Below are 15,855 nucleotides of genomic sequence, written 5' to 3'. Positions count from 1 at the left end.
CCAAGCCTGTCCTCCTCGCCCAGCTTGGCTCCTCATTGAGCCTTCCCACTTGCTTGCCCTGGCGCAGGGCTTCCTGGGGCCTGCGGGCTGGCCTCCCCTCCCATTCCCTCCATGGTTCTCTGGTGGGGCTGGTGGCATGGGGTGTCCCCGGCCAGTGTCGTGAGGGCAGGGAAGTATGGACGGGGCTGACTGTCACTCCACCACACCCTGGGCTCCAGCCCCCGGTAAACTTCCTGTTACTAGGAGGCAGATACCATCTCTGCGGCCACCAGTTTGGAAAAATGCCTAACCAATTTCTGGTTAGGAATAGTGTGGTTGGAGAGTTCCCAAGTCCGCTTGAACCTGCCGGAGAGCTGACTGTGGGCGGGCACAGGACTTGGTCCACGCCAGGGGGGTACAAAGGTGAACCATGTGCTGCGGGCTCCTCCTCCAGGGAGCTCATGCTCTGGTGTGGGAGATAAGACAAGTACACAAACAACCGCGATACCAGGAGGAAGGTGATTAGTCCCGAGAAAGATCTACACAGTGCTACAAAGGCACCCAGAGTGACCAGTCATCTGTGCCTACCAGAAACCTGGTAGACTTCCTGGGTGAGGCGGTGCCTAGCAGGGTCTTGAAGGCCCAGCTGATAAATGAGGGTTGCAGAAGACACGTCCCAGCCCAGCCCAGTGCGCACAGAGCAGGGAAACGTCTGGCTAGGGAGGCGGAGACTCGACAGAAACCACACACCCTGTGGGGTTGCCACTGCACGATCCAACAGCCCGGGCCAGAGCGCACGGAACAGGGAGAAGTCCTGCATGGGAAGTGAAAGCTCAGCAGAGATCACACACCTTGTGGTACGTGATCCACCAGCCCAGCAGAGTCCAAGCTGACCAGAGAGGTAGCTCCCCGGAGAGACCCAAGACCCAAGGCAACCATACACACAAGGCACTAGAGGCCAACTGAGCAGTCATGGAGATAGGCATACCAAATTTGCAACCACAGCAACATCTTAGTTAGTCAATAGTCTCAAACCGGTGGACTGTGAAACCCCCTGCCACAATGAATAAACATCAAAAAAAAGATACCAGAAATACAAAAAATCAAGAAAGTACACCACCAAAAGTTAATAAATCTCAAACTCTAGATCCTATAGAACAAGAAGCCCTTGAAATGACTGACAAGGAATTTCGAGTGATAATTCTAAGGAAACTGAATGAGATACAAGAAAACTCAGCTAGACATCATGATGAAATGAGGAAAAGTATACAGGATCTGAAAGAGGAAATGTACAAGGAAATCAATGTCCTGAAAAAAAATGTAGCAGAACTTGCTGAACTGAAGAAGTTATTCAGCAAAATAAAAAACACAATGGAGAGTTTAACCAGCAGGCTTGTGGAAGTTGAAGAGAGAACCTCTGAACTTGAAGATGGGCTGTTTGAAATAACACAAGCAGACAAAAAGAAAGAAAAAAGAATCAAAGACATTGAAGAAAATCTGAGAGAGATATCAGACAACCTTAAGCGCTCAAATATCCGAGTCAAGGGTATTCCAGAAGGGGAGGAAAATGGAGATTCCATAGAAAACATATTCAACAAAATAGTGGCAGAAAAATTCCCAGGTATAGGAAAAATCACAGATCTTCAGATCCAGGAAGCTCAAAGATCTCCAAACATATTCAACCCAAAAAGGCCTCCTCCAAGACATGTTATAGTCAAATTGGCAAAACTCAGAGACAAAGAGAGAATCTTAAAAGCTGCAAGAGAGAAGCATCAAATCACCTATAACGGAGCCCCAATCAGGCTAACATCAGACTTTTCATCACGAACCCTAAAAGCTAGAAAGGAATGGGATGATATATTCAAAATACTAAAAGACAAAGACTGCCAGCCAAGAATACTCTACCCTGCTAGGCTATCCTTCCAAAATGAAGGGCAAATAGTATATTTCTCAGACAAACAAAAACTGCCGGAGTTCACTACCACACGACCACCCTTACAAGAAATCCTCAAGGGAGTACTGGGTTTGATTCCTGAAAAATAACTACCACTGCCATAAAAACCCCCAAAAATCAAAACCCACTGGTATAATAAAAATGGCATTCATGAAGAGAAAACAAACAAACAAAAACACTATCTACAACCTAAGGAACCAACAAACACAGAAACCAAACAGTAAATCAGAAAGCAAGGAACAAAAGACACCTAAGACAACCAAACAACCAATAAAATGCTAGGAATAGATCAACATCTTTCAATAACAACTCTTAATGTAAAAGGCTTAAATTCCCCAATCAAAAGACACAGACTGGCTGACTGGATCAAAAAGGAGGACCCAACTATATGCTGCCTACAAGAGACCCACCTCACCCATAAAGATTCACATAGACTTAGAGTGAAAGGATGGAAAAAGATTTACCATGCAAACAGAAAAGAAAAATGAGCTGGAGTAGCTATTCTTATATCTGACAAAATAGACTTTAAACTAAAAACCATAAAAAGAGACAATGAGGGACACTACTTAATGATAAAAGGACTGATCCTTCAAGAAGACATAACAATCATAAATATATACGCACCCAATGTTGGAGCAGCCAGTTTTATAAAAACAAACTCTATTATACCTAAAGAAGGAAATAGACACTAATAACATAATAGCAGGGGACCTGAACACCCCACTGTCAATACTAGACAGATCATCTAGGCAACGAATCAGTAGAGAAACACAAGATCTAAACAATACTCTAGACCAATTGGAATTGGCAGATATCTACAGAACATTCCATCCAACAACCTCAGAATATTCATTCTTCTCATCAGCACATGGATCATTCTCCAGGATAGATCACATATTAGGTCACAAATCAAGTCTCAATAAATTCAAAAAAATTGGAATTATCCCATGTATTTTCTCAGACCACAATGGATTAAAACTAGAAATTAATAACAAACGAAACTCTGGAAACTATACAAACACATGGAAATTAAAAAGCATTCTACTTAATGACATATGGGTCCAAGAAGAAATCAAGCAGGAAATCAAAAAATTTATTGAAACTAATGAAAACAATGATACATCATACCAAAACCTGTGGGATACTGCAAAAGCAGTATTAAGAGGGAAATTTATTGCATTAAATGCTCACCTCAGAAGAATGGAAAGATGGCAAGTGAACAACCTCACACTTCACCTTAAAGAACTAGAAAAACAAAAACAATCCAAACCTAAAGTTAGCAGGCGGAAAGAAATCATTAAGATCAGAGCAGAACTGAATGAAATTGAAAACCAAAAAACAATTCAAAAGATCAATGAATCAAAAAGTTTGTTTTTTGAAAAGATAAATAAAATTGACAAACCATTAGCATGGCTAACAAAAAAAGGAAGAGAGAAGACTCAAATAACAAAAATTAGAAATGAAAAAGGCGATATTACAACTGATTCATCTGAAATACAAGGAATCATTCGAGACTACTATAAACAACTATACGCCAACAAATTTGAAAATCTGGAGGAAATGGATAAATTTCTGGACACACACAAGCTCCCAAAACTGAACCATGAAGACGTAGAAAATTTGAACTGACCAATAACAATAAAGGAGATTGAGGCTGTTATCAGAAGGCTCCCAAAAAAGAAAAGCCCAGGACCAGATGGATTCACAGCAGAATTTTACCAAACATTCAAACAGGAATTGAGACTGATTCTTTACAAACTATTCCAAAAGATTGAAACAGACGCAAATCTCCCAAATTCATTCTATGAAGCAAACATCATCCTGATACCAAAACCAGGTAAAGATATAACCAAAAAAGAAAACTACAGGCCGATATCCTTGATGAATATAGATGCAAAAATCCTCACTAAAATACTAGCAAACAGAATACAGCAACACATACGTAAAATTATTGACCACGATCAAGTGGGATTTATCCCAGGGATGCAAGGTTGGTTCAACATACGCAAATCAATAAATGTGATACACCCTATTAATAAACTCAAACAGAAGGACCATATAATCATCTCTATAGATGCTGAAAAAGCATTTGATAAAATTCAGCACTCATTCATGACAAAGACCCTCTATAAGTTAGGTATAGAGGGAACGTATCTCAACATAATTTAAGCCATATATGACAAACCCACTGCCAATATCATCCTGAATGGGGAAAAGCTGAAAGCTTTTCCTTTAAGAACAGGACTAGACAAGGATGCCCACTCTCACCACTCCTATTCAACATAGTGTTGGAACTACTAGCCAGAGCAATCAGAGAAGAGAAGGAAATAAAGGGCATCCAGGTTGGAAAAGATGAAGTGAAGCTGTCCCTGTTTGCAGATGACATTATCCTATATATCGAACAGCCTATAACCTCTACAAAAAAACTCTTGGAGTTGATAAATGATTTCAGCACAGTAGCAGGATACAAAATCAACACACAAAAATCAGTAGCATTTCTTTTCTCCAATAGTGAACATGCAGAACGAGAAATCAAGAAAGCCTGCCCATTTACAATAGCCACCAAAAAAATAAGATACTTAGGAATTGAGTTAACCAAGGAGGTGAAAAATCTCTATAATGAGAACTACAAACCACTGCTCAGAGAAATCAGAGAGGATACAAGAAGATGGAAAGATATCCCATGCTCTTGGATTGGAAGAATCAACATAGTGAAAATGTCCATACTACCCAAAGTGATATACAAATTCAATGCAATCCCCATCAAAATTCCAAAGACATTTTTCTCAGAAATGGAAAGAACTATCCAGACATTTATATGGAATAATAAAAGATCACACATAGCCAAAGCAATGCTGAGCAAAAAAAATAAAGCTGGAGGCATAACACTCCCTGACTTTAAGCTATACTACAAAGCTATAATAACCAAAACAGTATGGTACTGGCATAAAAACAGACACACTGATCAGTGAAATAGAATAGAGAATCCAGAAATCAACCCACACACTTACTGCCATCTGATCTTTGACAAAGGCACCAAGCCTATTCACTGGGGAAGGGACTGCCTCTTCAGCAAATGGTGCTGGGATAACTGGATATCCATATGCATGAGAATGAAACTAGATCCATATACTAAAATCAACTCAAAATGGATTAAGGATTTAAATATACACCCTGAAACAATAAAACTTCTTAAAGAAAACATAGGAGAAACACTTCAGGAAATAGGACTGGACTCAGACTTCATGAATATGACCCCAAAAGCACAGGCAACCAAAGGAAAAATAAACAAATGGGATTATATCAAACTAAAAAGCTTCTGCACAGCAAAAGAAACAATTAACAGAGTTAAAAGACAACCAACAGAATGGGAGAAAATATTTGCAAAATATACATCTGACAAAGGATTAATATCCAGAATATATAAGGAACTCAAACAACTTTACAAGAAAAAAACAAGCAACCCAATTAAAAAATGGGTAAAAGAGCTAAGTAGGCATTTCTCTAAGGATGATATACAAATGGCCAACAGACATATGAAAAAATGCTCAACATCACTCAGTATCTGGGAAATGCAAATCAAAACCACACTGAGATACGGTCTCACCCCAGTTAGGATGGCTAAAATCCAAAAGACTCTGAACGATAAATGCTGGCGAGGTTGCAGAGAAAAAGGAACTCTCATACATTGTTGGTGGGACTGCAACATGGTGCAGCCTCTATGGAAAATGTTATGGAGGTTCCTCAAACAATTGCAGATAGATCTACCATACGACCCAGCTATCCCACTGTTGGGAATATACCCAGAGGAATGGAAATCATCAAGTCGAAGATGTTCATCGCAGCACTCTTTACAATAGCCAAGAGTTGAAACCAGCCCAAATGTCCATCATCGGATGAGTGGATACGGAAAATGTGGTACATCTACACAATGGAATACTACTCAGCTATAAAAACGAATGAAATACTGCCATTTGCAACAACATGGATGGACCTTGAGAGAATTATATTAAGTGAAACAAGTCAGGCACAGAAAGAGAAATACCACATGTTCTCACTTATTGGTGGGAGCTAAAAATTAATATATAAATTCACACACACACACACACAAAAAAAAAAAAAAAAAAAACAACCGGGGGGGGAGAAGATATAACAACCACAATTACTTGAAGTTGACAGGACAAGCAAAGAGAGGGGACATCGGTGGGGGGAGGGGGGAGGGAGGAGGGAGGGAGGTTTTGGTGAGGGGCAACAATAATCAGCCACAACGTATATCAACAAAATAAAATTAAAAAAACAAAAAAACAAAAAAACCTTCCAACAAAGAAAGCCATGGACTAAATTGTTACACAGGTGAATTCAACCAAACGTTTGAAGAATGATTACCAATCCTTCTAAAACTCTTCCCCCAAACAGAAACACTTCCAAAGGCATTCTATGAGCCTACAATCGGTCTGATATAAAAGGCAGGCAAAGACAAAATACCAGCAAACTGAGTTCAATAGCACATTAACAAAATCATCCACCATGATCAAGTAGATCTGAGATGTAAGGATAGTTCAACATAAGCAAATAAATCAGTGTGATATACCACATCAACAGAATGAAGGATGGCCTTTATTGTATTGAGGCAAATTCCTTGCTTACGTATGAAAATCTCGCAGCTAACATTATAATTAATGGTAAGAAGCTGAAACCTTTCCTTCCAAGATCAGGAACAAGGCAAATATGCCCATTCACCTCTCCTATTCAACACAGAATAGAAAGTATTAGCCAAAAGAATTAGGTAAGAAAAAGAAGTAAAAGGCATCTGAATCATAAAGGAAGAAGTAAATTTATCTCAGTTTACAGATGACAGGATTTTGTATGTAGAATACCCTAAATATGCCATTAAAAAAAAAACTGTTATGTTGTTGATGCAAGAGAGAAAATCACAGGAATCTGGGCATAGGCAAGGATGACAGAAGTGGCAGTAGGATGGACAACTGCCCCACAGGCACTGGAAGTTAAGAGCTGCTTTGAAAGTGGCTACAACAGAATATCAACAGCTCAGGGGTCCTAACTAGTCACTGGAGCAATGCATGAGTCAAACTCCAGCTCAGAAAGTAGAGAGAACATTCCTGAACAAGGGCAAGGAAGAGGCCTGCAAAGAGGAGTTCATCCCACAAAAGTCAAGTGGGAGGGCTTTCTGAGGCCTAGAGAAAAATAAAAAAGTATGACCCTTTTAGGTGGCAGCTCCTGGAGGAGCTGCCCCCACAGGCTGCTGCCTGTGTAGCCCCCTTTACCTGCCCCAGCCCTGCTCAGTTGTGCCAAGAGGAACCCAGCTCTTTCCCAATATCTGGGCAGAGCTGTTGAGATGAAGGAAAAAAAGAAGTGGACACAGTGGGTTCTGACTCTTGAGATCTGCAGATATGAGTTGCTTTTGTAATCATTGTAGGCCATTGGGCAATTTTCTGGTCTCTGACCTTTGGATTCCTGGACATCTATAAAATACAGGACACAGATGACATCACTTGTATTAGTCCATTTCTGTTGCTTATAACACACTACTTGGAACTGAGTAATGTGTAAGAAAATGAAACTTATTGCTTACATTTCAGATTCTGGTAAATCCAAAGTCCACGGTACACATCTGGTGAAGGCCTTGGTAGTGACAGTAACTCAGGGGTCATACATGACAGAATGGCATTCATTCTCTTTTTAAAGCCACCAAATCAATCCATTTCCAAGTGTTCAGTTCTCACAATCCAATCACCTCTCCAAGGCCCCACCTTTCAACTACCACAATAGGATTTCCCACCCTCTTAACACTGTCACAGTGGGGACCAAGGCTCCAACACATTAAACTTGGGGGGACACAATTCAATCCATGCATAACACCACTTAACTCACAGGGCGTCAGTGAGATGCAGATGAGATCATGGACTGAGGGTTCTGTTAACTGTAAGGTAATAGATATGTGTAGTGTTATGTGTGTCAGTGGCAGGATTCCAGAACACAGATTGATTTAAGAGTGAGTCAACAAGGAAGAAAATTTCCCCACTTCTCAAAGGGAGTTCTCAGACCAGGGCTGGGTGGCTCAGGTTACAGGGCAGGCATAAATAAAAAGCACCTACCAAGCAAAAGCTAGTTTTTCCAGAGCTCCTGGGGCCCTAGAAGAAGCAATCTGTGAGTGTCTTTGTCCTTACCTCTCATTTTATTTTCCCCACATCCTGTAAATATCCCCTGCCCTTCTGGGAGGTTTATCCTACTGGTGTTGAAAAAGAGATGGTCTGTTCTGGTCTAGGACAGGTGGATGTGGGAGGTTGGGGGCACAGTAGGGTAATAAGGTGCTCTTCTGCCCCTCGTTCAGCTGCCTTGGCTCGGTGAGTATTTGCTTTCTGAGCTGGGTAGGGTGGATAAGTGGGATATAAGACCCACTTGGACCCCAGATGCTATTGTGTAGAAGCCTAGGTGGAAAATGCAATTCCAGCTTCTCTCTTGGTTCCTTCCCTGTCTGATTTCTTCAGAAGGAGGGACAGTGAAAGCAAACAGACCAGTCACTCCCAAGCATGGATTCTAAACCCGTCCTGGTGCCACTTGCCTGTGGAACATGAACAAACCTGCTTTTCTCATAGCCTCAAGTCTTTACTTTTTAAATATGCTTACTGGATTAGCTCTTTGGTTTTCCAACCAAAGTTTTTAGGACTCACTTTTTTCAATAAAATCTTACTCTGAAAGCTTAGCCTAAACTGAACATGCATGGGTAGAGGGGGCTGTGGCTCTGCCCACTTCATCTGCTGCCTCAGCTAAGATGTCTCATCTGCATCCCAGGTCTGAATCCCATGAGTCTACTCACTGCAAGTTTCCTTCATGCTATAATGGGTGGTGGTGTCTTCTGTGCCATCTGAACTGGTAGACAAAATGCCTACTGCCTTTTATTTCCCCCCACAGTTGGGTACAGGGCCCCAGAGTTGAGGCAGCTGCAGGCCGGGGACAGTGACCTTGGTCTGGCCCGTAGTGCTCATGACTGATCCTCTGTCCAAACAAGTGGAGTGAAGTAGCTGCTGCTAGCCTGTCAGCTCACCTGGGTGTTTACAGAGACTCACAGGATACCTGAGGAAGTGGTGAATTCAAAATTGAAAGAGTCTAATGCAAAATGGGCATCACCCGCAGCCCAGAATCACCAGCACTTGGAGATGGAGGCACTTCTTTGGCCGAGAAACCTCTCCTGTGCCACCACCCCAAGTCGGCTTGATGACCTACTTCTTTGCACAGGTTCCTCCAGCTTTATTCCCAGCCTCTGGGACTCCCCGCTGGCTCTCTCCACTGTCGTAGCTTTACAGTTCTTCTCTTTGAGAGGAACAATGCCCAACGTGGGGAGTGCCCGAGTTCCTGCACCCAATCTGATCTCAGCTCCTAAGTTCCTCTTAGATGGTAATTGAATGCCCTATTGGATAGTTGTTCTTGCTTCCTCCCAAAACTAACCTTCCACCTGACTGAGCCCACTTAAGTCCACCCTTCCCCCATGAGGCCCCTCTTCCAAGCACTCTCAGGTGGTCTGGGCAGAATTCTAGGTTTCTCAGGGTCTCTCCAGCTGCTGGTTTGGTTTCTGTGAAAACTTTCTCCTAGGCTTCCTCTGGGACTTTCCTCATGCAGACAGCATCTGGTCCAGGAATGGCAAACTGCCCAGAAAATATGCAGCCACACTCTCAGCCTGTGCTCAGGACAGACGTCACTGAGCATTCAGCACTCTGGCTTATTTTCGGACCAGCACTGTGCACTGCCAGTGGTAGTCCATTCAAGGCAGCAAGTGGAGAAAACAGATTTGCCTTGTCTAATCTAAGCCAACTGCCTCAGTGGTACAGAAAGTGTCCTGCCCCAAAGACCTTGGATCCTTTCTGATGTGACAGATGGTCTCAGTGAGGAATTCTACATCTTAGCCACTGTGCCAATGGCAGTGCCCAAAGGAAGGCACATGAAGGGACAGTAGGGGGCACCTGCAAATAGGTAGAAGCTGATGTCAACCCATAATTCCTGCCTTCCAAGACCATGTGTCCACCTTGTCCCTACAGTGCTTTTGGAGTCTAGGCCTCATAGCAGGTGAGAAAAGGTGGGGAGGAGGTTCTCCCGACCTCCAGGAGCTTGGCCAGCCCCCAGCCCATGTCCTAGAACCAAGAGCTTGTCCTTTCTCTTTCCGTTCATCTCTCTAGGCCATGCTGCTCCTCCTCCTCTCTGTGCTGCTCCTGCTCACACAGCCCCTGAGGTATCTGGGCGCAGAAATGAAGACCTATTCCCAGAGAGCAGTTACCAATGCCTGCACCCTGGTCATGTGTAGCCCCACGGAAAATGGCCTGCCTGGTCGCGATGGACGGGATGGGAGAGAGGGCCCCCGGGGCGAGAAGGGAGATCAAGGTAGAGCTGGGACCATGGGCCCATACCAGTGGGAAGGGGTGGGCACCGGAATTGTGACCCACCCAGAAACTCTGGATACTCTGTTATGGAAGGCTTGGAGATGGACTTGTTTCTCCCAAGGGCATGGGCTTCCCCCCTGGCATTCAGTACACCTCAAACACTTCTACCAGATGGCAAGTAAACAGCTGTCCTCAGACCCATTTGCCTGCCTCCGTCATCCAACTGCCCTGCCTCCTCCCCTAGGATCTCTGGATTTGTCTCACCCCAAGAAAAACAAATAGTGGGCAAATTACTAATGTTTGGGTCCCTCTGGAACCTTGTTCCAGCAGTTAGCAGTTGTTCTTCATGATTAAACAGTGCCTATCCATGGTGTTAAATGATTTTTAATATTTAATTAAACTTCATTGAACAAAGGGTGGAAACATGACCAGTCCCTGGCCCCCTACTCAGACCTGATGAAAAGGATTTGTCCTAATACATTACAGGGGAGAAAGGGCACTCACATTTCTCTGTCTAGGCCTGTGCTTGGGCATTCACTGGAACAGTTCACCTAATCCTCCAAAAGTCTTACAAGCGACATATTAATCTCATCTGACAGGTAAGAAAAGTATGATGCAGAGAGGCTAAATAACACCCATTCTGGAAGGTGGAAAGGACACAGCCTTTTGCATCGTACAGATCTGGTCCTGATTGCTAGCTCCATCTCCACAGCAGGGACTGCCTGGGACAAGCCAGTTGTCACTGAGTCTCAGTTTGCTATCTGTAAATAGGAATAATATCTACCACCAGTGACATATAACTGAGCCAAAGTCTTTATTTTTCTATTAAGTGTTCAGGATAAAGTTGCATCTTCCTGCTGTAACAATTAGGTGAATTCTCCTGAAGTTGCCAGAGATGCTGATGAATAAGGGAATTGCCCCTGGATATATTTCCCCCCCCAACCCCCCAGGGAGGATCTGGGTCTTATTGGCAAGAAGGGAGAATTCAATGAACCGGTAACACAAACCAAGGGGCCACCATGGCACTGGTCCAGGGCTTCAAAGGAATCAAATACAGTCTTTATCTTTCTGGAGTTTGCATTTTGGTTGAGGAAAGAAAGAAAAAAAAGAAAGAAAAAAAAAACTAGTGACATTTTAACCGTAAAGAATAAGTAAGATCACTAGGCTTTGTGGGGTAAAGGGCAAGTGAGTATCTGTCTCTTACAGACATAAAGTGGCTCCCAACGTGAATGGGCTGGGGCTTGGGGAGGACTACCCAGGGGTGAATTCAGGGCAGCGGTGGGCTCACCATACCAGCTCTTTATGAGAGATTCCCAGCTCTCTCTGGTTCCCAGAGGAGCCCTGGATTGAATGCTGTGGGGGGCTTTCCCACTGTGGCCCTCCGAGCTTGCTGTACGGAACGTGGCCAAGACCTCGTCCCTGCACAGGAGCTTCGCCCCATGCACATTCTGACCCTGGCTTCAGGTTGGTTCTGGGGCAGAGCACAGGGCACCGTTGGGCTGGTGGATGAGGCCCCACTCTGCGTCCTGGATTCCAGTCACTCCAGTCACTTGACCATTACAGGTCTGAGAATATCTGGGGGAACTTAGAGCATTCTTGGAATCTGACACAAGTAGGTCGGCATAGGGCCAAAGTCTGCACTGTGACAACCACCTCCTGTGCCCTGCTCTGAAAGCACATGGTCCCCAGAACCTGCTGAAAAGGACAGTTTGGGCCTGAGGGGAGAGACCCTTGAGCAGAGGTGGAGGGTGAAGCTGAAGTCATCCTGGTGACACCCCAGGCATAGCATGAAGGGCAAATAAGATGCAGACTTTGCCTTTGGGGGGACAATTCTCTTATTCCTCAGCACCTCCAGCATTTCTGCCCAGAGGGACTTGTCAGGGAGTCCCTCCACAGATGCTCATCTCCCTCGGAGTAAAATCATACACCTCAGAGCAGTCCACGGGCCCAACGTGACCACTCTCCATCCCTGCTTGATCCTCTGGTCTCGATGCCTCCTACCCCTCCCACACTTCTACTCTAGCCACACTGGCTTCTTGCTGGTCCTTAGCCACACACACAGCCCCTCACTTCTGGGGGCCTGGAATTTGTTCTTCTCACAGACGTCCCTATGGCTTACTCTTAACATTCTCCAGGGCTTCACTCACTGGCCACCTTCTCAGTGATGCACTCCCTGACCACCCTTCTTAAAGCAGACATCACCACCCACAATCCTTCCTATGTTTTGATTTTTTTCTCAGTGGCATGTATTATTATCTAATATACTGTATAGTATACATTTTAATTTTTTTTTTTTTTTTTTTACCGGTAAGTGGATCGTAACCCTTGGCATGGTGTGGTCTGCACCACGCTCAGCCAGTGAGCACCGGCCATCCCTATATAGGATCGGAACCCGTGGCCTCGGCGCTCCCAGCACCGCACCCTCCCGAGTGAGCCACGGGACCGGCCCCATACATTTTAATTTTTTATCATCTCTTTCTATATGGTAGAGATGAAGTTCCATGAGGAAGAATTTTTTTTTTCTGTTTTGTTCACTACTATATCCCCAGCACTTACAACAGTTCTTTGGATGTAGTACGAGTTCAATACTTGTGGAATAAGTGAATGTAAGGTGGAAGAAGGGAAGGAATTTTTAGTACAGTCAAGACAAGCCAAAATGCTACGCTACAAAGCTTTACTTCAGGTGGCACTAAGGTACACAGCTAGGTCCTGGGGAATTCTAGAAAGCAAAATGAGTGCTTTGGGAGTCATAGGTGCTGTTCTTGAGGAAGGTGTCCCCTCCTCCACCTTGCTGCTCTCATGCCCTCCATGGTTTGTCTGCCAAGAGTGGATGGGTCTAAAGCTTCCTTCTAGAGAACGACTTATTTCCCCTGGCCCATCCGCCTGCTGCCAGCATGGCCAGAGTGGAGCCCAAGAGGGGCTCAGCTAGGGATAATTCTGCTCCTATCACAGTGCACTACTGGGTGTGGGATGTGGGGCTGGTCCTGTAACCTATGCTTCCATTTCATCCCTAGTAAGGACTGTAGCCAGCAGCAGAATACAGTGTCCAGTACAGAATCTTCTACCTACCCAGCACATTGGGTCACTCCCACCACAAGCACACTCTTGCCTGGGAAGGCCTGGCCTCTTCTGCCATGAAAACATGGTTTCCAAGTCTGAAATGTCACCTCCTCTCTGCAAGTCTTTCTAAATTCTCTCTGCCTTTCAAGTCCCACTTCCTCCTTCAGGAAGAGAGCTCCAGGTATGTGTGTGTGTGTGTGTGTGTGTGTGTGTGTGTGTGTGTGTGTGTGTGTGTGTGTGTGTGTGTGTGTGTGTGTGTGTGTGTTTGCAGGTGTGGGGTACTGTGATAAGATGGGGGACATCTCAGGCATTTTCTTCCTCACCTGTTACCCTTGTCTCATAGAGTATTATAAATCCCTTGAAGACCATGACCTGATGCTAATATTTGCATCTGGCTCAATTCTAATCATAAAGTGGATGTTGTGTAGATTGGCTCTTTGAACAAATAAATAAGCAAATGGACAAATAACTGAGTGAGCAACTTAGCACCACCTGTCTGCACCATTTCTGATATAAACATTGGTTCCCCTGATATATATATAAGAGGGAAGCAAGAAGTTCATAATCATGAGTAAATGCTGACAGATTGCCTGCTGTCAGTACTATGGCCTTGGGGTAGGGGAAGGAGAACTGCATAGAAAGTCAGTCAGGTCTCGGTTTGAATCCAGCTCCAACTCTGGAAGGCTGTTTCCTCACCTGTAAAAGGGAGATGCTGACGCCCACGTCCTGGATCAATTCTGGACCAGGGTATGTGATGGTGGAATGTCCACGCTCTGCAGAACCCTTTAAAAAAATGCCAGGGGCTGACCCTGCTGCCAGCTGGCCCCTGCTGGGCCTAGGGCCAGGTTTATGTCCATTTCTTCTGCTGCTACAGGTTTGCCAGGAGCTGTAGGGCGATCAGGGATGCCTGGACCAGCTGGCCCAGTTGGACCCAAAGGTGACAATGGCTCTGCTGGAGAACCTGGACCTAAGGGAGACTCTGGACCACGTGGTAAGCAACTGGGGCATGGAATTCAGATGTCTCCAGGTGGTGGTGCTGCCACTAGGATAGTAGTAGGCATGCACAGAGCCCATCTCAGGAAGAAGGAAGAAGGTCGCTCTGAAGATAGCACTAGGTTATTTCAGGCCATACTGGGCCTACTCTTGGGCAGTAGGATGGTGACACCTCTTCAACCTCTATCACTACTCTCATATCCTGGACTCCCACAACCAAGAGGATTCAGTGTCACTGACTGGGTTGGTCCGTTTCCTCAGGACCTCCAGGACTTCCAGGTATACCTGGTCCAGCTGGAAGAGAGGGTCCCTCAGGGAATCAAGGGAACATAGGACCTCAAGGAAAACCAGGTCCAAAAGGAGAGACTGGGCCCAAAGGTAGGTGGATGATATGTGGCTGGTCTGGGAGAGAAGAGGGAGGGACGTCAATGGTGTTCCATGGTGCAACCTGAATGCTCAGAGTGCCAGAAGAGCACAGACCATCACGCACCTCCTCCCCTACAGTCTCTCATCAACAGTGTTTTTCTTTTACCCTCCATAGGGGAACCTCCAGGTAGCAAGGAGCAGTCTCCCCAGTTCTCTCTCTGACCCTGGAGCTATGGGCAAAATGTTCTGCTACTGAGGAAATAATACATTCTCAACACACTCTCAGCAGCATTGGTCCCTATTTGTTCTTTCCTTAGGAGAAGTAGGCGCCCCAGGCATGCATGGCACTGCAGGGACAAGAGGCCCCATGGGCCTTAAAGGAGAGAAAGGTGCCCCTGGTGAGCGTGGAGACCCTGGAAATGCTGGGGCAGCAGGTGAGTGATGGAAAGAGCTGAAACAGGGCTAGATCTAGTCCTCTTGTGCCCCGTTGGAGCTGTCAATGCCTATCCCCTCCACCACCACCCATGAAGTCAGAGCTGGCTTCACTGGGTGATGAGGGAGTCTATATCCAAGGATCGTGCATTTTGGGGCTCTGGGAGCTATGTGTATCTAGGGAAAGTGTGGTGTTAAGCAATGGGGATAGTCTGTATACAGGGAAGGTTAGCTGTTGGTTGATGGGGACAGTTGTACACAGGGGAAATTTGTTGGGTGATGGGGACAGTGTATAGAGAGGGGGCATGGCAGGGTTCTGGTAACAGTCTCTATGTAGGGAGGATTTACTGCAGGCAATAAGAACAGTCTATGTGCAGAGAAGATGAAGATGCTGGAAAATGGATACACAGCTCACCCAGCTCTTCTTTGATGCTAGGGCCTTCTGGAGCTGTGGGTCCACAGGGAACTCCGGGTGCCAGGGGACCCTCAGGACTCAAGGGGGACAGAGGCATTCCCGGTGACAAAGGCTCCAAGGGAGACAGTGGACTTGCAGGTAAGGTAACAGCTCCTGGCTCTGGGAACCCCCACTAGGGCATGGGCGTGGGGAGGGAAGGCCCTCTCAGCTCAGGACAGCCCCTCCTCTGAGGTTTCTGCCCTATTAGTTATATAGGTGGTGGC

General features: G+C 45.2%; 1 protein-coding gene across 1 annotated transcript in view; it reads left to right on the top strand.

Moving 5' to 3' along the window:
- Positions 1 to 10,128: 10,128 nt before the first annotated feature.
- SFTPD (surfactant protein D) overlaps positions 10,129 to 15,855 on the top strand; it is a 14,615-nt gene continuing 8,888 nt past the window's right edge. The window contains exons 1-5 of the mRNA XM_063087905.1: positions 10,129 to 10,327; positions 14,261 to 14,377; positions 14,641 to 14,757; positions 15,063 to 15,179; positions 15,614 to 15,730. Of these exons, the coding sequence (XP_062943975.1) occupies positions 10,129 to 10,327; positions 14,261 to 14,377; positions 14,641 to 14,757; positions 15,063 to 15,179; positions 15,614 to 15,730 (667 nt within the window). The remainder of the gene's footprint in view (positions 10,328 to 14,260; positions 14,378 to 14,640; positions 14,758 to 15,062; positions 15,180 to 15,613; positions 15,731 to 15,855) is intronic.

The sequence above is a fragment of the Cynocephalus volans genome, chromosome 2, assembly GCF_027409185.1.
Source record: "Cynocephalus volans isolate mCynVol1 chromosome 2, mCynVol1.pri, whole genome shotgun sequence".
Classification (NCBI taxonomy): Eukaryota; Metazoa; Chordata; class Mammalia; order Dermoptera; family Cynocephalidae; genus Cynocephalus; species Cynocephalus volans.
This window is presented reverse-complemented; position numbering and strand designations above follow the sequence as displayed.